A 25,085-nucleotide genomic window follows, 5' to 3' on the forward strand; every position below is an offset into this window, starting at 1 on the left:
ATGTACCACAGCTTTTTTATCCCCTCACCCACGGATGGGTGCTTGGGCTGCTTCCAAATCTTGGCTATTGTCAATGATGCTGCAGTGAACATAGCGGTGCTTATATTCTTTCAAATTGGTGTTTTGGGTTCCTTCTCATACATTCCCAGAAGTGGAATCACTGGGTCATACGGCAGTTACACTTTTAATTTTTTGCAGGAATTCCATACTGCTTTCCACAGCGACTATACCAATGCACATTCCCAGAAACAGTGCATGCAGGTCCCCTTCTCTCCTCGCCATCACTTGTTGTTTGCTGATTTACTGATGAGAGCCATTCTGAGAGGTAGGAGGTGATATCTTGCTGTGGTTTTAATTTGCATTTTCTAATAATTAGTGATGTCAAGCATCTTTTCATATATCTATTGGGATCTGTATGCCCTCTTTAAAAAAGTTTCCATCTGGTCATTTGCTCATTTTTTAAAATTTCATTGTTTTATTTTCTTGGTGTTGAGTAATATAAGTTCTTTATAAATTTTAGAAATTAACTCCTTATAATATGTATCATTGGTGAATATGTTTTCCCATCTAATGGCTTTTTTTATAACATTGATTTCCTGTTATGCAAATTTTTAGTTTGATACAGTTTCATTTATTTTTTTCTTTGTTTTTCTTGCCCAAGGCAATATATCAGAAAAAAATATTGCTATAAGAAATGTCTGAGATTTTACTGCCTGTGTTTTCTTATAGAAGCTTTATGGTTTTGAATTTAACATTTATGTCTTTAATCTCAAAGAATATTCTATTGATCTGTTAAGCAGTCTTCATTATATATTCATCAAATTACTTTGCTGACAGGAAAATTTGGGCTCTTCAAAAGTGCTGTGTCTTTCTACTCTCAGCAGCGAACTGGATTTACAGCTAAATTACAGGACAATCAACCTGAATAACCAACTGAAGGACAGCTGACAGGAGTACTATAACCAAGGATTTATTAGAAAAAGCCACGTAGAGACTGACAAGAATAGGCCAGAGACATAGAGAGGGCTGGCCCTGCACCTATGTGCAGCAGCTGAGAAGCCAGAGGGATATCCAGATGCAAATGTCCCCCATGAGGAGCACAGTGTTTCACCCCACACCAGGACCCCCAACCCAGAGAACCAGGAATGGGAAGAAAAGCCTGAACAGAATCTGGTAGTGAAAATTAGCAGGGACTTTGTCCACTTGGAAAAGGAGGGTGTCTGCTGGAATCCCAGGTGCTATCTCAAAGGGCCAATGCACAGGATCTTGCTCTCAGACACTCACCTGTGCCTTGGGTAGATGGAAGGTGACTCAGAGCATACAAAGTCATAAAGAAAAGATCTGGGTGCATCACCTCAAGGAGAGATCTGGAGGGTCAGTCACTGAAGTCCCTGTCCTGAGTTCTTATCCCACACTATCCTCAGGTGCCATTTTCCCAAGGTCAAGCAATTCTATTCTTACAGCAACACTAACCTAGGAGTGCACTAACCTGGACCTCCAACTATTGGTGACACAACCCTGCCACGCTCGAGTCCTATAGAAAGGTCTATTGGCTGCACCGATCAGGGACCTTTGGTGGGCTCTTTTCTGGAGAAGCTTTAGGCAGACACTCAAATAGTCTTTGAGCTGTGGCTTTGGAACAAAAGCCAGTCTTGCCCTCCTCCTATAGACTTGGTCAGCACAACCCTCATGGGAGACTGTTTTGGTCTGTCCTCTCAAGTCCCTGTCACCCTGCCCTGCTGAGCTCAGCCCTGCAAAGTGATCAAAGTGCTATACAAAGCTGGGACCTTCGGAGCTTTCCTTACTGAGAGCCTCTTGCTGGGAACTCAGACAGCTGCTGGGTTGTGGAGTCCTGGTGTAGGGGGACCATTCTTCTCCACCCTAAGAGCACAGCCAGCACTACTCCCCTCCAACAGGAGACTCACCTGACCTATCCTTCCAACTTTCAGTGTCTACAAACTGCTGAGCTCACTCCTGCAGAGGGTCCAGATGGCTGCACTCAACCTCAACCTGCAGTGAGATTCTTCTGGAGGAGTTAAGGTCAGAGACTTGGAGAAAGGCTGAGTGGTATGGGCTCTGGAGTAGAAGCCACTTATTCCCCATTGAGTGCCTGAACACACTGCCCTCAAGACAGAGACCCATTAGCTCCATACTTCCAACCTCGATCAGCCCACCCTATTGAGCTTTTGCCTTGGGGAAGAGGGTTGCATCCAGCTTGGGCCCACTCTACAGTCTCTCTCTGGAAGGCTCTGGAGGAAGACAAGGCGACATCAGGGGTGGCAAAGTAGCTGACATGTGGAGGTGGACCTCTGGGAGCCTTGGACCTTTATTTGATCTGTCCCCAGTTCAGAGAGTCAGAAAGTCAATCCTTGTGCAGCTTTGCCTGTCCTACATATACCCAGTCCCAGCAGACACAGTCACAAATAGTGAATACCAAGTAGCCCAAAGCTGGTTACACAAAATGTCTGATTTTGATTTGCTCTTGAACTCCACCCAAGTGCACCCAGAACCAACACAACCAGTGGTGGGCTTCAGACCACACCAGAGCTCAACCCAACTGGCAACACAAATGGCACAACTAAAGGGGGATTCTGGCAGGCACTAGACAGTGCCAAAAACAAAGCCACTGCAGGGGGCAGCCCCTGAACAGTGACTCATATATGGTGATCAATGTTTGTCCTTATAGTTAGTGCCAGCCGGAGAATTAAGTCCACCCATGAATGGCCCGACAGCATTCAAGGCTCCACTCCAATAGGAGGGTATATGTAACACACAAGAGATATACCTGGAACACTAAGCTCAGCTGATCTGGAAGATTGCTCCACTGAGCCCCACAAGATACCTACAACATAAATCAATCATAACAGTTTGGGAGTCATAGCAGCTCTATCTAATACAGAGAGACCAACAGAAAAGGAAGAAAAAAAATGAGGAGCCAAAGAAATATGCCCCAGATGAAAGATCAAGAGAAATCGCAAGATAAAGAATTAAGTGAAATGGAAACAACCAAGATGTCAGATGCAGAGTTTAAAACAATGGAGGTAAGAATGCTCCAGGACTTTAGAGGCAGAATGATCACAGTGAAAACATAAAGAGATAGCAAGCATTAAAAAGGACATAGAAACCATAAAAAAGTCAGAAATTAAGAATATAATATTTAAAATGAAGAATATACTAGAAGGAATCAACACCAGGTTAGATGAAACCGAGGACTGAATCAGCAGTTTGGAAGACCAGATAACAGAAAACACCCAAGCGGAGCAACAAAAAAAGACAAATTTCAAAAACTGTGTAAAGTCTAAGGGACTTTGGGGACAACATCTGCATCATACTGGTACCAGAAGAAGAGAGTAAGCAAGGAATCAAAAGCATGTTTGAAGAAATAACGGTTGAAAACTTCCCTAACCTGATAAAGGAAAAAGACACCAAGTCCAGAAACCACAGAGAGTCCCCAACAAGATGGACCCAAAGAAGTGCACACCAAGAAACATCTTAACTAAAATGACAAAGATTAAAGATAAAGAGAGAGTCTTTAGAGCAGCAAGAGAAAGACAGTTACCAACAACAGAGCTCCAATAAGGTTGTCAGCTGACTTCTCAATGGATACACTTCAGGCCAGAAGGGAATGGCATGAAATATTCAAAGGGATGAAAAGCAAGGACCTACAACCAAGACTAATTTACCCCAAAAGGCTATCTTTTAAAATTGAAGAAGAAATAAAAAGCTTCCAGACCCAAAACAAACAAACAATAAGCTAAAGGGGTTCCTTAACAACAAATCAGTATTGCAAGAAATATTAAGAGGCCTTCTCAAAGAAAAGGAAAAAGAAACAAGTAGAAAGAGAAAAAATAGGTATAAAAAATAAAACAGCAATAACAAGTATCTATCAATAATAACTTTAAATGTAAATGGGTTAAATGTTCCAATCAAAAGATGCAGAGTAACTGAATGGAAAAGAAAACATACATGCTGTCTACAAGAGACCCACCTCAGAATAAAAGATACATACAGAGTAAAAGTTAAGAGGTAGGAAAATATACTCCATGCAAATGTAAACAAAGAAAAATCTCAGTAGCAATGCTTGTGTCTGAAAAAACAGGGTTCAAAATGAAGGCCATAAGAAGAGACCTAGAAGGAAATTACATAATGCTAATGGGATAGCTCCAACAAGAGGATATAACTGTTGTAAACACATACCAAGCAAATATAGGAGCACCTAAATAATCCAATACATCCAGAAAAACTTGGTGAATATTAAGGGAGAGACCAGCAGTAACACAGTCATTATAGGGGATTTTAACACTCCATTGACATCAAAGCATAGATCTTCCAGATCGAGAAGAAAAAATCAACAAGGCAAAGCAACTTTAAATGACACACTGGACCAGATAAATATAATTGATATTTACAGAACATTTCATCCCACAGCAGCAGAATATACTACATTCTTTTCAAGTGCACACAGAACTTCCTATAGCATAGACCGCATCTGGAAACAAAACAAGTCTTAATAAATTCAAGTAGACTAAAATCATATCAAGCCTCTTCTCTGATCACAATGATATAAAATTAGAAATCAATGACTTAGAAAAAACTGAGAAACACTCAAGCATATGGAGGCTAAATAATGTTATTAAACAATGAATAGACTGATAACAACTGATTAAATTAAAGATGCAATCAAATAACTCCCAGCAAACAAATGTTCTGGACCAGGTGGCTTCACAGGTGAATTTTACCAGTAATTCAAAGAAGAACTAAGACCTATCCTTTTCAAAATATTTCAAAACATTCAAGAGGAGGAAGACTTCTAAGCTCTTTCTCTGAGGTCAGTATTATTTTAATTCCAAAAGAAGATAGAGACACTACAAAGAAATAAAATCTTATTGTCCAATATCCCTGTTAAACATAGATGCTAAAATCCTCAAAAAAAAATTAGCAACTGGATCCAGCAATACTTTAAAAAGATCATACACCATGATCAAGTGGGATTTATTCTGGGGATGAAAGGTTGGTACATTATCTGCAAATCAATAAACATGATACACCACATACAGATAGTGAATGATAAAAATGCAAAAAGGTATTTCATAAAATCCAGCACTCATTTATGATAAAAACACTAAGCAAAGTAAGAATAGAGGAAACATATCTTAATCTAACAAAGGTCATATATGGTAAACCCACAGCTAACAGCATATCCAAAGGGAAAAATCTAAAAGTACTTCCCTTAAGATCAGGAACAAGACAGGGTTGTCCACTTTCACCACTCTTATTCAATATAGTACTGGAAGTCCTAGTCACATCAACCAGACAAGAGGGGAAAAAAGGCATCCAAATTGGAATGAAAAAAGTAAAACTGTCATTTTTTGCAGATGACATGATATTGCAAATAGAATACACTACAGGACTTCATCAAGAAAACTACTAGAACTAATTGAATTCTGTAACATAGCAGGATATACAATTAATATTCAGAGATCAGTGGCAATTTTTACACCATAATGAACTATCAGAAAGAGAAACTAAGAAAATCCCATTTACAATTACAACAGCAACAAAAAAATAAGGTACCTAGGAATACATTTAACCAAGGAACTAAATAAAATACCAGTACTTGGAAAATGATAGAATACAGAAGAAAAAAATCAAGGAAGACACAAATAAATGGAAGCATATACTATGTTCATGGATAGGAAGAATTAACATCTTTTTTCTTTAAGAATTTTATTTTTTATTTTTTTTAAAGATTTTATTTATTTATTTATCTTTAGAGGGGAAGGAGAGAGGGAGAGAAACATCAATGTATGGTTGCCTTTCGTGCATCCCCTGCTGGGAGTTGGCCTGCAGGGAACCGGCCTGCAACCCAGGCATGTGCCCTGACTGGGAATCGAACCGCGATCCTCTGGTTCGCAGGCCCGCGCTCAATCCACTGAGCTACAGCAGCCAGGGCCTGAATTAACATCTTTAAAATGTGCATACTACCTAAAGCAATCTATAGATTCAGTATAATCCTTGTTGAAATACCAAAGGCATATATTATAGAACTAGAAAAAATATTCTAAAAACTTAAATGGGAACACTGGAGACCTTAAATAGCCTCAGCAATTTTGAGAAAGAACAACAACTTAGAGGTATCATGCTACCTGATAACAAAGTATACAACAAGGCCATAGTATCAAAACAGCATGGTACTGGCATAAAAACAAGCATATAGATCAATAGGCCAGAATAGAGATTTCAGAAATAAATTCATACCTTTATGGTCAATTAACATTTGACAAAGGAAGCAAGAACACGTAATGGAGTAAAGACAGTATATTCAATAAATGGTGTTGGGTAAATTGGACAGATATATGCAAAAATAAAACTAGATTACCTTCTCACATCATACACAAGAATAAACGCAAAATGGATTAAAGACTTAAATGTAAGTCATAAATCCATAAAAATTCTAGAAAAAAAATAAGCAGTAAAAGTCAGACGTTTCTCATAGTCATATTATTGCCAATTTATCTCCTCAGACAAGGTTACAAAAGAAAAAACAAACAAACAGGACTATATCAAATTAAAAACATTTTGCAAATCAAAGGAAACCATCAACAAAATGAAAAGACAACCCACTGAATTAGAGGACATACCCACCAATAATGCATCTGATAAGGAGTTAATTTCCAAAATGCATAAGAAACATACACAACTCAACATTAAGGATACAAACAATACAATTAAAAAATGGGCAAATGAGCTGAGTAGACACTTCTTTAAGGACATACAGATGGTCAATAGACATAAAAAAAGATGCTCAACATCACTAATTATCAGAGAAATGCATATTAAAACTACACTGAGATATCACCTTACACCTGTCAGAAGGGCTATTGCCAATAAATTACGAAACAAGTGCTGGTGAGGATGTGGAGGAAAGGGAATCCTTTTGCACTGTTGGTGGGAAAGCACACTGGTGCAGCCACTGTGGAAAGCAGTATGGAATTTCCACAAAAATTTAAAATGTGTAACTGCCTTATGACCCAGTGATTCCACTTCTGGGAATTTATCCAAGAAACTCAAAACACTAATTTGAAAGAATAAATACACCCCTGTGTTCATTGCAGCATTATTATTATCTATTATTTACAATAGATAAGATTTGGAAGAAGCCCAAGTGCCCGTCCCTACATGAGCAGATAAAAAAGCTATAGTACATTTACACAACGGAATAGGACTTGGCCATAAAAGATAAGGAAATCTTAACCTTTGGGAAGCATGAATGGACCTGGAGAGTATTACTCTGAATGACATGAGCCAGTAAGAGAAAGACAAATACCATATGATTTTACTTATGTGTGGAATCTAATGAACAAAATAAACAAGCAAAATAGAAAAAGACTCATAGATACAGGGAACAGACTGATAGCTGTCAAAGGGGCAAGGATTGGGGTGGGGGCTGGGTGAAAAAAGTGAAGGATTAAGAGAAAAAAACATACACAGACAAGAGTACAGCGATCGACTCAGGAAAGGGAGGTGGTCACAAGTAGAAGAGGGTAAATCGGGGAAAAACGGTCAGAAGGAGACCTGACTTTTGGTATCAAGTACACGATGCACTATGCAGATAATGTGTTATAGAGTTGCATGCTTTATTTTGCAAATGTACAACACCAACTTTTGTGTGTTCCTCTCTCACACATATTTCTACAGATGGTGGAGCTTATTAAGCACTGGGAAGGAGGTACCACAGGCTGTGTTGGGGTGTTCTGAATTCAGATATCAGGCAAAGTGGCAAGTTGGAGTGATGACAATTTTTGTTTGATGATCTGTCCTCATTTATAAAATGCACTGACATAAAATGCATAGTTCTTGATGTAGTGTCCCGGGTATTGAAGTTTCCAGAGGCCTAAGGGATGCTTGGCATCTTCTGATGTCCTGGTGGATGTGATAATGTTATTAAACAATGTCGCCCCAATTAATCTAAAAAGTTATGAAAAGTGCTCTCATTTACAAGAATTGAAAAAAAATGATTTTCAGTTAACTGTGGAATTTCTTCCTCATATAGCTATTAGCATTGGTACACATATAATTTTTGCCTACTGGTATTTATCGAGTTTGTGTATATTCTGCCTATAGTAGTATTGAATACATTTACTTATATAAACATGAGATAACCCTATGGTGATTTTATTAATCCCATCTACTAGATAAAAAAAAAAAGAAGAACAGATTATCTGGCAAGGTCCTATAGCTTTTAAGGGTTGTATTAATGGCCAGGCTATAATGATCTCTTGAAAAGGAAAATTAAATTTTAAGGATCCATTTAAACCCTGAAAAGAACCCTGAGTTTAGGGTAAATGCCATGTGTTTGTTTAGGATGTTGTGCAATAAGTTTGCTTATAAATAATGAAAACAATCGAAAACATTGGTAACAGGAATGCAGACCAGGTGAATCTAAAGGCACTAGTAATGGTGGAACAAGGTAACTGCATCTTAAATATACTGAGTACAATATTTGAAGTGAAGAAGGTAAGACTTCTACTTCGCCAGCATCAGATCGCATCCCCCAGAAGCCTGCATTTAGTTTGGTTTCCAGTTTTAAAGCAATATAGGGAAGCCATGCCAAACTGCAGCCAGCATAATGCAGTGGTTAGAAATGTGGGCTCAGGAGTCTGACACCTGGGTTCAAATCCGAGTTCCTCTTAATCACCGCAACTTTCAGCAAGTTACTTCACCTCCCCCTCCCCCTGCTCTCTCACAGGAGTAACAAGAGCAGCAGCAGCAGCAGCAGCAGCAGATTTTACCAGCGTTGTTGACAGGATTTAATGATATCAAACATCAGTAGGATACCTGGTAACTATTGAATGAATTTTAACTATTGGAAGAAGTCTATAATTATGATGAGATCTGAAATATCACTGAAGAAACAAATGAACAGAATCTAGAAGAGAGTGACTCAGTTTCTATGGCTTCTACAGCCATAGATTTTTTCATGGGAAAAAATTATTATTCTTGTATTATTATTTATGATTATGTTATTATCTTTTTTAAGTATATTTTATTGATTATGCTATTACAGTTCTGTCAATTTTTTTCTCCTCGTCATTCCCCTCCCCTTTGTCCTTCCTGTACCACCTACCCTCCAGCATTCCCTGCCTCCGAGTTCATGTCCATGGGTTGTACATATAAGTTCTTTGGTTTCTCCATTTCCTATATTATTCTTAACCTACTCCTGACTATTTTGTGCCTACCTATTGCATTCATAGATTTTTTAATCTACTCAGAGACTAATGAAAAATAAATTCTGATTCTGAAGATAAAGAACGCTGTGTAAATTACAGCTTAGCAAAGACAGAATGGGCTCTTCAGATTTAAATATTTACTTAGACATATTATAGGGGACATTTACAGAGTCTTGGTCAAGACAACTTTTAAGCTTCCTTCAAAGTTCAAGATTCTATGAAAATAAAAGCAACCTTAGAAAATCACGAGGCAACTGCTCTTCTTACTGAAAATGTGTGCTTATGTAGAGAAATCAGCGATTTCTAATCATTTCAACCTTGAAGCCAAAAATTTTCTAAAATGTCTAGTGCATGTTGATCCTTCAATTCACTAAATTACTAGAATTATTGAAAATAAGAACTTAAAGCACACTGCTTAACAGGAATCTCAATATAAATCCACAAAACCTGTTTTGAATAACTATACTCATGTAAAGAAAACCTAGAGAATGAAATTATCAAGGTGTTTCATAGGTAAAGAAATGCCTAAGTCCCCAGTGTTGGCACAAAAGATAATAACTTCAATGGATTTACTTACAGACAGATCCTTTAGCAATTAAAATACAAATATTTTGAGAAATGTTCTATTTTGAGAAAGCTGCAAGATTTATCAGTAGTAATTCTTCCCATACCAGAAGCATAATTGATGTAACCTTATTCAAAATTAAGCTTTATAGTGTTGCAAACTTTAAGTTATGAGATGAGTAAGTTCTAAGGATCTAATGTACAGTATGGTGACCACAGTTAATAATACTGTGTTGTATATTTGAAATTTGCTAATAGAGTAGATAGTAAATGTTCTCACCAGAAAAAAACAGTAAAAAGAAAAATATATATGATGTGATGAATGTGTTAATTTGTTTTCTTGTGATAATTTGACAACATATACATCATTAAATCGTATACTTTAAATAATACAATTTTATTAGCCAATTATATAAAAAATTAAAATTCATTTAAAAATGTGCACTCTAGAACGCCTATAGTATTGTGTTTTGTTGCATAATACTTATTTTAGTATTAGGATATTTTTTTTCATTTCTACTGATAATATGTAAAGAACTATTACTTCAGTTAGAATAATAGATTGATCATATATAATACAGCCTGTAGATTCCTTTTGTTATTTCTTTGTATAAAGGCACTTCCTGTTTATGACTGTTGTACGAAAAATAAAATAAAAAATTAACCATGCCTTCTTTTACCTCCAAAAAAATAAAGGACCTTCTATATAATCCTTTTAAACATAAGTATATATGAACTTCTGAATCTTAAAAAAAATGACACTGTTTTGAATTGCAAAGAAACACATTTTTAGAGTTTTAACTTAGTATAACATAAAGGCCAAAGAATTCATAATTAATTATACAAACAAATAATTACATTTTTCTCTCATTTGTTATAGATGAGAAATCATAATCCCAGATACATCAAGATATTAACCCTTTCAAAGAAATCTTAAGGCCCTGGCTGGTGTAGCTCAGTGGATGAGTGCGGGCCTGCGAACCACACGATCGCAGTTCAATTCCCAATCAGGGCACACGCCTGGTTTGCAGGCCAGTTTCCAAGCAGGGGACTCGAGAGGCAACCGTACATTGATATTTCTCTCCTTCTCTCCTTCCCTTCCCCTCTAAAGATAAATAAAATATTTTAAAAAAAAAGAAATCTTAAGACCAAATTCTCAGAAGTACAGTGCTCTCCAACTAGTAAAAATCACAAGTTTTTAAGTCAGAATGTCTGCATTTAAATCCAGAATCTATCATTAAGTAAACTCTACTAAGTTACTTACTCTCCTTAAACCTCAGTTTTCTACTTGTAAAGGGGGGTTTACATTATTACGTTTCCTTATAAAATTATGATCCTTTAATGAAATAAAACATCTAAATAATTTTGAATTTTCTACATGGCATATAGAAAGTATTATGTAATTGTTTTAAATTACTGTTATTAGGAGCATCTGCTGACTCATAGTCCATTTTACGATAATAGCTCTGAGAAGGCAAACAAACATTTAAAGAACAGAATGTACAGCAGATTTTCTCTATCGTAGGCTTTCTTAGTGCCCTAATTCTCCACAGAATGTGGTATCCTTACAAAGGGAAAAGAAGGAACCCTGAGTCTTCACTAACCACGGCTTTCCCTAGGTGGCAGGCGCGGCTAACTGGGGGTTGAGATGATGACGTGCGGCCGCGTTTCTGACGTTCTACATACAGGGGTGTCCAACCTTTTGGTGTCTCTGGGCTACACTAGAAAAAGAAGAGTTGTCCTCGGCCACACATCAAATACATTGCAACATGTGTTCACAAAAAGATCTCATAACGTTTTAAGTAAATTTACAGTTCTGTGTTGGGCCCCATTCATAGCCATCCTGGGACACATGCTGCCTGCGGGCTGTGGGTGGGACACCCCTGATAGAAGTTAGAACAGAACAAATCAAACCAGGACCTATCAGATAGAGATCAATATACTATTGCTTTGTAAGCTAGTGGTCTCCAAAGTCGCGGGGGGAAAAATCGAGCATGCATCCTGATAATAATATATAATTATGTATATGACCTAATGTACTGACAAAGTATATTACAAAACATTCTGAAGAAAGGATTAGCAGAAGGCCTGAACCATTCTCCTCTTTCTCTGGGAACATTTGGGGTTAAGATAAATGAGGACTGACACCTATGTAACCCGTCAACATCATTTATTATTGGTATTTATTACTGGTGAAATGTATCTGGACCAGAAGGGCTCTGAGTGAACTATAAAATCATTTTAGGACTCACAGACCTTGTCTTCCTATGCGCAATGCGTCCTTGCAACTGAGGTCATCCCTTGAAGAGACCTGGGCTGTAACCAAGATACTGGTTCCTGTTGGGGACTAGCCTTACCTGTGGCAAATAGTTCATGCCTAGCCACGTGGTCTGGTCATCTTAAAACTGAGTTACTACTTCGAGGATAAGGGAGAGGAAAAGGAAAGCGGTTCCTGAACAATAACAGGGGCTCCCATTAACATTATTCTGTTGACCTTCCATGTTTCCTTTACTCTATCCTTCTGTTAGATGAAATGAATCTGCAGATCTGATACCTACTATGTCATAGTAGTGTGAGTGTCAAGACAAAACCACAAATCCACTCTAGTGATCATGCAGACACATGCATATGCAAAAATATATACATCTTCCTCTGACCTAATAGCCTACTTCAAGCACTATGCTTTTGAGAACACTGCTTGGATTCACGTACTTTTCAGAATATTGGGTTCTATTCGTTGCAATAAGCTTAGAATACATTATTTCCTTTATGATTCTCAGTGTTTTTGACAACTTTGTCTTTGGGCATTGTAAATCTTTGGCTTTCTCTGCAACTATTATTGCCTCTAGACCTTTCTAAACTAAAACTTGATAATTCCATCACTACGAATTCTGCAGCAGAGAGTCATAAGGAATTCCTGAAAAGAGAAATACTACAATATCTTCTAGAAGTTATTCACTTCTTACTTCCTCATAGAAGTTATCAGGATATAGCTATAGGGTGCTTGAAAAATTACAACATTGTGGGAGAAGTAACTCTTTCAATTTTAATATACTCTTATACCAGTTCCACTAAACATGCTATGCTGAAAACAAAATTATTTCTTCCATTCTTGACACTACACTCAATTCCAAGTAACCAAATAATTTTACCACTCTATATGAAAATTCCTGTAGATGTATCTTTTACCACCCCATTTTGAGCATACATTTTTAAGAATACATTTTTATAACTTACCCTGAAACATGCAACATCAGCAGCATGTAGAAGACAAAGAAGAGATTATGAGTGTACCAGAAGATGTCATACTGAGAAACTCTGGAAAAACAAAGAACTTAGTTTCAATGTCACTTTACATTCCATTTCACTAAAACTGTGCATTTCAAACATGTCACAACTGAAGAAAGTTCAATTACGGGTTCATCTGAGATCTATGTATTATATCAAAGTATTCACATACCATGCAGAGAGAACTGACAAAAATTATAAGTAACCCTATCATTTTGAAGGCTTCTTTTCTATTTGAAATAAAGACACATGGAAATAATTGAAATAAGTTGTTTAAAGTTATTATGATGTGGTGCTAAGAAGCAGTTATAGTTTGCTTATGTGTATTTTTGCTGCCTTTTTATCAATAGTCTCAATGTTTAAATGATTTTTAAAACAACTAAGGTTCCTATTCCAATAAATATTTTGAGAGTAGTTTAAAGAGAACTCAAATAGAAAGAAATTAAAGAAATGCTCATTAGAGTTTTACATTCATTTCCTGGACAGTGTATAACTTAAAAACATTTCTGTGTAGCTATTGCCCTGAAGAACAATGAAAGTGAAAATGCAGAAGTATGATAAACACAATCTATAGGATGTTTGAGAGAATTAAAAAATGTAACAGTTATTTTATATGTCTGGGTGGACGTTACCATATTAGTATCTTGGAGGTGGAGGTCAGGCATTTTTTTCAAACTCCTGACAAATTCGGATACAACCCCTAGACCCTTTAAAAGCCCTGATGTAAGCGACGATCAACTGACTCACATTTACTTCATTCAGTTTTTGCTATCATGAATGAAATCATTAACATCCCTGTAACATATGCCTTTTGCACACATCTCTTTCTTAGTCTAAACTCCTACAAGTGGAGTTGCTAGATCACAGGGCACACATTTTCAATGCTTCTGATACGCACTGTCCATTGCTCTCTGAAAGCAGGTTTATCAACTACAAATCAACTTTAGAACAGGAGTGCCTTTTTCCCCAAACCCAGGCTCCACTGTATAACTTTTTATTGTTTTGTATAAGTGAAATTGGGTATTATTTCATTTGTGTGTTACACACTTTAAATTCTTCTATTACTAACTATTCTTATTCCTATGTGAAATTTTCTTTAATTGTTGTGAGTAAGCTATTCCAATTAAGAACGTACAGGTTCTACATAATTGTAATAAAAATTTGTCAACACAATCACTTTGTTAAATTCAAGAAAGAAAACAAACAAAACAACCTATCTTGGATTTTGATTGGAATTGTAAGAAACATAAAATAATTGAGGAAGAACTTCCTCTTTTCATTAGTCTTTATTCAAATCTCTACTAATTTCTCAGTGAAGTGTTGTTTTTCTATATAGTTTTCATTTAGTTCTTTGTAAGTTTACTTGCAGATATCATATATTTTTGTTGCAATGATTAATGGAATCTTTTTATTCAATTTTCAAACTGATAATAGCTATTATATAAAAAAGCAATTTGTAATAGTTGTTTTGTACTCATTTACTTATTTCAACTATTTTATTTGATATAACACTATTTTTTTCCCACAGTTCTCCTGGATTTTCTGCCTAGACAATTATACCTACCTTTCTGGAAGTAATAATAGCTTGTTGCTGGATTCCTTTTAATAGTTCTAAATGTTTAATTTCTTACCATATGTAAATAATGCCACGCTTTAATGGAATTAAACTTTCACTTTGGCTCTATCATGATTTTCTTAGAATGCATCTCATAATTCACTGGTAAGCATGATCTCAGTTCTGTTTTTTATATTTTTAATTCTATAAAAGAAATTGAAGCCCTGGCTGGTGTAACTCAGTGAATCGAGCGCAGGCCTGCAAACCACATGATCGTGGTTCGATTCCCAGTCAGGGCACATTTCTGGGTTGCGGGCCAGTTCTCAGCAGGGGACTCACGAGAGGCAACCATACATTGATATTTCTCTCCTTCTCTCCTTCCCTTTCCCTCTAAAGATAAATAAATAAAATCTTTAAAAAATTGATTTTTCGTTAACTCTGGTTATTTTAATTCAGAATTAGAGTTCAGATTTAACAACTGTCATTTCAAAGTCTACTGAGATGAGGAAATATATTAGTATTATTGTCAGTTGTTAGTAGAATATATTACTTAGCTTAATAACTGACTCATATTGAACCATTGGTAAATTATTAGACAACATTCAATGTCAGAAATCAAACACTGAAGTCATGTTTATTCACCTGTTTTCTCTAATGTTTTATTTCCTTAAAGTAAAGAGAAAAGTAGAAGAAAATTATCTTCATGATCCATTTAAGAATTTCATGATTCTTACAGTGATGCTTGGAAAAATGCAGTTAGTTTTACAATCTCCTTTAAACAAATGAAAAAACTAACAAGGAACAGTTACCAAATTATTTATGTAATGGCTCAGTTGAGAAAACAAGTTGATGTTATATTCCATTTTATAACTATCACTCAATTCTTTTTTCTAGATACAGAATATTTATATATCTTCAATCTTATAAATGTCAGATATCCTAACTTTTCTTCAAGAACTCCTAAAATTTAAAAAGTAAGCTTTTTAATGAATTATTGACCTAACTAAAATAAAAGTTCTCCCACACAATTGTCACCCTGATGCACTAATGTTAGAGATTTGCCTTTCTGTAGGTGATTTTTAATACTTAAGTTACAAAAACGGGCTCACCATCTGACCCAGCCATTCTTCATCTAAGCACTTTTCCATAGGATGTAATTGAAAAAGTATGCAAAGACATATGGACAGGGTGTTTGTTTCATAAGTGAAATACTGAAAGAAAAAGTGGAATCACCTAAAACTTCCAACAACAGGAGACTAGGAGGGTAATGTATGAGTATGACTGCATGGTAACATGTCATGCCATCAGGAGAGTAAAACATGTTCTCAACAAGATTTAAGTAAATAGATGACTCAAGACAGTGTATATAATATGGTCCAATTTTGGTAAAATACATGTATATGAAGAGACAGAAGTCAGGAGTGTGAAAGGAAGAGAAAGAGTAATTTTGGTAGAGGTAAGACATGGGGAACGAGTGAGGAAAACCAAGAAGAATGAAGTGTATAAACATAACACCAGGAAGTTTACAGCATTAGTATCTGAGTTGTGAGTTTACTTGAGAGATTTCTGTGGTTTGTGTTTGTGTGCATAGAGAGGTTCAGAAGTGCAAGGACAGACACCTTTGAGCATGATGTAGAGCAATTATTTTCAAAGTACATGTGTGTGTGTTTCCATTATATTTCACATCTCAACAAATAGAATGACTATTTCTGAAGATTATACAGTTTCCTATTTTTGCTTTCTTAACCAAGAAGTTTGACCAGTAACATAACACACTGTAAAATACTGTGAAAAACAGCTGTATCCAGAAAGAACACGTGACTGTTCACAGAAATGTGGATCTGCAACTGCTCAAAATCTCTGACCTAGAAGAACAATGTGAATGCTGATATTTTTTATTATTTTAGCAGATGTCAACTAACCATGTTTCCAAAGCTTTGTTTAGAATACATTAAAGTACAGCAAACCCATATCAGGAAATGAGTTATAAAATAATTTTAAGTGATATGTTCCTGTGCATACAAATTGAATTCAATCCCAGGTCTCATAAAGATACACTATCCTCCAGACGAATGCTCCTGAAGAACTCAAATTTCCTTAGTTTAAACAGTTTCCAAACACAGTTGCTTACCAACCTAGAATATTTGAGCAAAACAAAGAGATTTATTTTTCAGAAACAGGAAATGACATATACAGAAGTGTCTGTACTTCGCCCTTAGTTACCCAGAACTGTTGATTCATCAGAATACTACATTGGCTAAGCATTCTGTTCAATCAAGTGTGTTTCTACGCATGAAAACGAAGGTAATCTGAACAATCTAAACAATCTGACCAGTAGATACTGAAATGATGACTCTGACACTCACCGCATTGCATACGTGGAAGCTGTGACCATCAGGAAAAGCACCAGTACCATGCACACTCCTGTCAGGCCCGGAACTATAAAAATATACACGAGTACACTTTAAGTCACACTGAGAAAAAAGTACAAAAATCATTGCCTTAAAATCCAAAGTATTATGCTGCTCTGTGGGAAGCCCACTTCAAATCACATATCTCCTATATGCTGTCCCTCAAAAAAGCTTTTTTAAAAATTAGTACAATTTTAAGATATTTAAGGCAAAGCAGTCTTTTCTACCTCTAACAAGAGTTTCTTTTTAGACTTGCAAAATATTCCACTCAGAATGGTGAATATGTACATATTTCTACAGGTGCCTATTATACCAAATGTCAGTAATTAATACATGGCACATGTTTGATGACTAATACTTATGGGCTTGGTTTTCCACACCATGGTACTAAACTCCTTCGTTCTCCTCTCTCTCCTCTTATGGAACTAGTAGCTCTTTCAGTTTTAATTTCAAATAATTTCTAATGGGCTCAATTATCTAGAATAACGTCTAAAACATAAACAAAACCTAAAGCTTCCTGAAAACCACAACTCCAACTGCAGAACAAAAAATTGTCAATTTCAAGAAAAAAATGAATGCTGATGTTGTCAGAACACTTGCAGAAATATTTCCAGTAGTATGGAAAACATGCTGAAATCAGTCCTTCCAATATGATATAACATTTACTTTTTTAAAAACTAACTAATGAAACAATTCTGTCTCCCCCCACTTCTCTTCTTGCCAAGGAACCAGCTATGAAACAGAAGAGCCATCATGGTCTGGAAGCTGCTCGCAGAAGCAGACAAGGTGGGTACAATATAAGAGCAATACAAGTGGGTATTATCAGGATTCCAGGGAGTTTAGAATCATTGAAAAAATTAGAAATCTCAGTACGGCTGGTTGCAAGAGGCCATCAGAGTAGGAGGATCTTTCTTGCATCTCCTTTCAGAACCAAGTTGGAAACAAAAATAAAGAGGGGAACAGCACCTGAAATAAACAACCAAAACCTGCATAATGAAGAGACTTTTAACCAAAGTGGACAGAAACCACCTCTAAACCAGGGTGAAAGCATGGATTTTTTGTCCATAGCCACTCACCTTGGGCTATAATAAAGGGAGGGTGGCATGGACTGGAATTACCAGAGAAAAAAATGGAGTGGGAGGCACTGAGGAAATATGTGGGGAAGTGGCTGCTGGGATTCCTATGCCAGGACATACCTCAATACAGCAGCAACCATTTTTCTTGAGAAGAGCAAGCCCGTCCCAAAGGAAAAGCAATTATTCACCCTGTAGGATAAGGCTTGCCTCAACCTCTGAAATCCTGCTCGCCCAACACTGCATCTTTTATTCCCCTCACAGAGCATCTTAACCCCTGCTGAGGAAAGAGCAACACAGGCAGACTCGGGGTGACAGGGACTGGCTTTAGGGCATGGCCATCCCATACTCTTTCCTGGGGAACCAGACTGGAGCTTACCCCTCACAGGAGAGCCACAGAAACATCCTCCTGGTTTCTGGCAGACTCACACTCTGGGCTTTGGAGGCCCCACCCACTTTCCTCCTACAAGCTTCAACGTGTTGAGTTCAGGGAAATAATCTGGGACAGGATGAGACACTGTGCTCAAGGGTAGGGGAACATACCCACCATCTTCCCTGAAGTCTAATCAGCACCTCCAAGAGATCCCATCCTCCCAACTCCACCAGAAGCCCTCTCAGAAACAGATGGGTCAGGGACCCCATTAAGACTGACAGAAGGACAGAAGGACAGAAGGCAGAGGCAGGTGGAGGCGAATCATGCAGTGCCGTAGGACATATTCAGATACACCCCTAGGCCTTGTGCTGTGAAAAACCAGTCATGGAGAGCTGCATGGCCCATTCCACGCAGAGATAATCCCAGAGGACACAGCCACAAACTGTGGATCACTTATAGCTTCAAACAAGTGGACAGTATCTGACATTGGATTACACCAGCTTCAGAAAATATCAGAGCCATATCCAAACAGGAGAACCCAACAGGCAGGCAGTGAATTCCACTGAGACAAACTCCACCTTGTATTTCTAGTTATTTTTGTTTTTTTCTTTTTCAAAGTCTTTTTACTACTTTCTTGTTTTTTCTATTTCTGATTTTATATGTCTTATTTTACTCTTTCTTTTCCTTACTCCATTATTCCTTCTTTCCATTTATTTTTTATTTTTTCTTTATTTGTTCTTTTTTTAACCATTTTCCTCTTTTTATTCTTTACTCAATGTTTCTCTTCTCTCCTCACATAATCATTTTCTTTCCTTTGATCTTCTCATATTATTTTTTTCCTTTTACTTTTCCATTTCTCTTTGCTTCTATTATTCTTTGATCTTTTGTCATTGTTTTTGCTGCTGGCTTTTTTGGGGGGTATGCTTTTTTTGGCTTTTTGTGTTGTTTTATTTTGTCCTGTAAGCACCTGTACAACAGCACACAAGATGTGCTGAGGGTTGAGTTTCTCAGTCAGCTAGCTAGAGGGGAGATCTCACCAACAAACAAGCCAACATTAATCAAGACACAAATACAACAGGAGAGCCCACATAACCCATGCAAGGAATATTCCTAGAGCTTCTAGCTCAGGAGATCACAGGGACTGTACCACTGGGCCCCACAGGACTCCTACCACAGAAAGCCACACCACAAAGGCAGGGAGGCAAAGTGGATCAATCTAACACATAGAAATGAACCAAAGGGGACAGCTAAAATGTGGAGACAAAGAAACAACCCCAAAGAAAAAAAAAGGAAGAGCCCTGGCTGGTGTAGCTCAGTGGATTGATCACAGGCCTGCAAACCAGAGGATTGCAGTTCGATTCCCAGTCAGGGCACATGCCTGGGTTGCAGGCAGTTTCCCTGTAGGCCAACTCCCAGCAGGGGATGCATGAAAGGCAACCATACATTGATGTTTCTCTTCCTCTCTCCTTCCCCTCTAAAGATAAGTAAATAAATAAAATCTTTAAAAAAACTTACAAAAAAAAGAAAAGGAAGAATACCCAGAAAATGAACTAAATGAAATTGAGGCAAGCAATTTATCAAACATAGAGTTCAAAATAATGGCTATAAGGAATGATCAAGAAACTTAGTGAGAACTACAAGGATCTTAGTAGAAATTGCATCACCTTGAAAAAGAACATAGAAACTATGAATAAGACCCAGGTGGAAATGAAGAATACAATATATGAAATGAAGAATACACTAGAAGGAATTAAAAGTAGGCAGATGAAGCAGAGGATCAAATCAGCAATTTGAAAGACAAGGTTGAAAAAAACAACCAATTATACAAACAAAAAGAAAGAGGATAGTTTCAGGGAACTTTGGGACAACATGAAGCAAAACAACGTCACCATCATAGGGACACCAGAAGAAGAAGAAAGTGAATGAGGGATTTAAAAAAAAACAAAACACCTGTTTGAAATAATAATGACAGAAATCTTCCTTAATCTGGTAAAGGAAAAAGTCACACAATTCCGGAAGCATCAAGTCCCAATCAAGATGAGTCCAAAGAGACCCACACCAAGATGCACCATAATTAAAATGGAAAATTTAAAGCCAAGAGGAAGCTTCAAAGGCAACAAAAGAGAAAAAGTTAGTTACCTGCAAGGGAGTCCCAATGAAGCTGTCAGTTGATTTCCCAACAGAAATATTTCAAGCCAGAAGAGACTGGCCTAAAGTACTCAAAGAAATTAAAAGCAAGGACCTGCAGCCAACAGTATTCTATTTCGCAAGGCTGTCATTTAAAAATGAAAGACAAATACCATATGATCTCACCTTTAACAGGAATCTAAACAACAGAACAAACAAAATATAACCAAAGACACTGAAATAGAGAACAGGCTGACAGTGACCAAGGGGAGAGGGGAGGGAATTTCAGGGGAAAAGGGAAAGGATTTATAGGAACTAGTATAAAGGACGCATGGACAAAAACTAGGGGAGGGGGGTGGAAATGGGAGGGAGGTGGGAGGGGGTGGGTGGGTGGGTGGGCTGGGATGGGAGTAAAAGACAGAAAACTGTACTTGAACAACAATTAAAATAAAATTTTAAAAAATGAAGGCAAGATAAACAGCTTCTCAGACAAAAACCAAAAAAGCTGAAGGAGCTCATTACAATAAAACCAGCATTAGAAGAGATGTTAAAGAGACTGCTTTAAGGAGAAGAAGAAATAGAGGAAGAACATAGGTACAAAACAATGGCAATGAATAAGTACCTATCAATAATAATGTTAAATAGAAATGGACTAAATGTTCCAATTAAAGACATAGGGTAGTTGAGTGGATAAGAAAACATAACCCACCCTGGTTGGTATAGCTCAGTAGATTGAGCGTGGACCTGTGAACCAAAGGGTCACTGGTTTGATTTCCGGTCAGGGCACATGCCTGGTTTGCAGGCGAGGTCCCCAGTACCGGGTGCACAAGAGGCAACCACACACTAATGTTTCTCTCTCTCTCTTTCTCCTTCCCTTCCCCTCTCTCTACAAATAAAATCTTTTAAAAAATAACCCATATACACATACATGCTATCTATGAGAGATCCACATCAGAACAAATGATTTACACAAGTTGAAAGTGAAAGGATGAAAAAGATATCCATACAAATGCAGACCAAAAAAAGCTGGGGTACCAACACTTATATCTGACAAAATTGACTTAAAACAAAGCCCATAACAAGAGACAAAGACGACCCCTACATAACACTAAAGGGATCAATCCAACAAGAGGATATAACCCTTGCAAACATAAATGCACTCAATACAGGAGTATCTAAATATATAAAGGAAATCTCGGAGAACTTTAAGAAAGAGATTGACAGTAATACAGTCATTGTAGGGAATTTTAACCCTCTTCTGCCACCAGTGAGTCAAAAAAAATCAACAAGGAAACAGTGACCTTAAATAACACTCTGCATCAATTGAAATTAATTGATATTTACTGAACATTTCATCCCAAAGCAACAGAATACACATTCTCCTCATGTGCACATGGGACATTCTCAATGAGAAACCACATGGTATGACACAAAATAAGTCATAACAAATTCCATAAGTTTAAAATCATATGAAGCATTTTCTCAGATCACAATGGCATGAATCTAGAAATCCACTGCGATTAAAAAACTCAAAAACATTCAAATACATGGAGGCTAAATAGCAGGTTATTAAATAAGAAATGGGTTATCAATGAAATCAAGGAAGAAATTTAAAAAGTACAAGGAAACAAATGAAAATGGACACACAACAACCCAAAACCTATGGGACACAGCAAAAGCAACCAGAGACAGATGCTTATGGCATTATAGACCTTCATAAAGACGATAGAAAAATCTCAAATAAACAATGTAAACTTACACCTAAAAACAACAAAAAGCAAAGTCTTGGGTGAAAGAAGGAAGGAAATAATCAATAACAAAGAAAAATTAAATAACATACAGATTATTCAAAAGATCAATGAATCCAGGAGCTGGTTCTTTGAAAAAATAAACAATATTGATGAAGCTTTAACCAGACTCATCAAGATGAAAATAGAGAGGACCCAAATTAATAAAATCAGAAATGAAACAGGAGAAGTAACTGACACCACAGAGGATTATAAGAAAATACAATGAACAACTACATAGGAATAGGACAACCTGGGTGAAATGGGACAACCTGGGTGAAATGAATAAATTTCTAAAAACATACAATCTTCTAAAACTGATTCAGAAAGAAGGAAAAAAACATGAATAGACCAATAACAACTAGAAAAATTGAAGCAGTAATCAAAAAACTCCCCGCAGAAAAAAGTCCTGCACCAGATGGCTTCTCAGGCAAATTTTACCAACTAACATCTTTCTCAAACTATTCCAAAAAACTCCAGAAGAGGGAAGACTCCCAGCTCTTTTTAAAGGCCAGTATTATCCTAATTTTTAAACCAGGCAGAGACACAAGAAAGAAAGAAAATTATAGGCCAATATCTCTGATGAACATAGATGCTAAAGTTCTCTACAAAATATTAGCAAACATGATCCAGCATACATTAAAAAGATTATACAACATGAACAAGTGGGATTTATCCCAGGAATGCAAGGTTGGTATGTATTTTCAAATGAATAAATGTGACTCACCACATAAACAAAACTAAGGATAAAAATCACATAATCATATCAATAGATACAAAAAAGCATTTGATAAAATGCAGCAAACTTTTATGATAAAAACTGTCAGCAAAGTAGAATAGAGGGATGATACCTCAACATAATAAAAGCCATATATGAAAAAACCTACAGCCAACACTATATACTCAATGGGTAAAAACTAAAACTGTTTCCTTTATGATCAGGAAAAAGACAGGGATGTTCACTTTCACCGCTTTTATTCAGCATAATAATGGAAGTCCCAGCTATAGCGATCAGACAAGAAGAAGAAATAAAAGGCATCTAAATTGGAAAGGAGGAAGTAAAACTGTCATTATTCACAGATGGCATGATACTGTACATAGAAAACCCTATAGGCTCTACTGAAAACTACTTGGCCCAATAAATGAATTTGCCAAAGTAGTGGGATACAAAATCAATACTCAGGAATCAATGGCATTTTTATACACCAATGATGAACTATCAGAAAGAAAAACTAAAAAAAACAATCTAGTTTACTATTGCAACAAACAATAAGGTACCTAGAAAAAAATTTACTCAAGGAGGTAAAAGACTATACTCAGAAAACCATAGGACACTGAAGAAAGAAACTGAGAAAGATATAAAAAAGTAGAAGCATATATTGTGTCCATGTATTGGAAGAATTAACATAATAAAAATGTCTACACTACCCAAAACGATCTATAGGTTCAATGCAATGCCCATCAAGATACATAAATCACAGAACTAGAACAAATATTCCAAAAAATTATATGGAACCAAAAACAATCCCCAAAGCCTCAGCAAGCTTGAGAAAGAAGAACGAAGTTGGAGGGATCATAATACCTGATATCAAACTATACTACATGGCTATTGTAATCAGAATGGTCTGATACTGGCATAAGAATAGACACAGATCAATGGAACACAATAGAGAGACCAGAAATAAACCTAAGTGTTTATGGTCAACTAATGTTTGACAAAGAAGGCAAAAGAATACAATGGAATAAAGACAGTCTCTTCAATAAATGGTGTTAGGAGAACTGGACTGGTAAATATGCAAAAAAAAGATGAAACTAGAGCACCAACTTACAACATACAACAGAATAAACTCAAAATGGATAAAAGGCTTATAAATATAAGTAGTGATACCATAAGAATCCTAGAGGCAAACATAGGCAGTAAAATTTCAGATCTCTTGTGTAGCAATATTTTTCTTGATATATCTCCTAGGGCAAGGGAAACAAAGGAAAATACAAATGGGACTACATCAACTTAAAAAGCTTATGCACAGCTAATGAAACCATTGTCAAAATGAAAAGAGAATGCACTGTGTGAGAGTACATATTTGCCAAAGATACACAGGACAAGGATTTAATGAGAAAAATATATAAAGAACTTATACGACTTAACACCAGGAAAACAAACAATTCAATTAAAAAATGGGTTAAGGACATGAATAGACACTTCTCCAAGGAGGACACACAGATGGTCCATAGACATATGAAAAAGTGCTCAGCATCACTAGCCATCAGGTACACGCAAATCAAAACCACAATGAGATGTCACCTCACACCTGCCAAAATGGCTATCACTAATGAATCAACAAACAGGGAGGGCTGGCAAGGATGTGGAGAAGAGGGAACCCTAATGGGCTGTTTGTGGGCATGCATGCTAGTGCGGTCACTGTGGAAAACTGTATGAAATTTCCTTAAAAAATTAAAAATAAAACTGCCTTTTGACCCACAGGGATTCTTTTGGGAATATATCCTAAGAATCCTGAAATACCAGTTCAAAAGAATATATGCACACCTTTGTTCATAGAAGCATTATTTATAGTAGCCAAGATGTGCAAACAGCCTCAGTGCCCATGAGTAGATGAGTGAACAAAAAAGGTGTAGTACACTTACACAATGGAATACTACACAGCAGTAAAAAGGA

General features: G+C 36.7%; 1 protein-coding gene across 6 annotated transcripts in view; it reads right to left on the reverse strand.

Moving 5' to 3' along the window:
- The window catches only part of NOX4 (NADPH oxidase 4), a 176,169-nt gene that overhangs the window by 98,505 nt on the left and 52,579 nt on the right, over window positions 1-25,085 (reverse strand). For all 6 annotated transcript variants that reach the window (XM_037042932.1, XM_037042930.1, XM_037042927.1 and 3 more), the window contains exons 7-8: window positions 17,004-17,076; window positions 13,032-13,112 (exon numbers count right to left, since the gene is read on the reverse strand). In XM_037042932.1, coding sequence (XP_036898827.1) covers window positions 13,032-13,112; window positions 17,004-17,076 — 154 coding nt within the window. The remainder of the gene's footprint in view (window positions 1-13,031; window positions 13,113-17,003; window positions 17,077-25,085) is intronic.

The sequence above is a fragment of the Sturnira hondurensis genome, unplaced genomic scaffold, assembly GCF_014824575.4.
Source record: "Sturnira hondurensis isolate 20B ecotype Veracruz unplaced genomic scaffold, ASM1482457v3 Scaffold0003801, whole genome shotgun sequence".
Taxonomy (NCBI): domain Eukaryota; kingdom Metazoa; phylum Chordata; class Mammalia; order Chiroptera; family Phyllostomidae; genus Sturnira; species Sturnira hondurensis.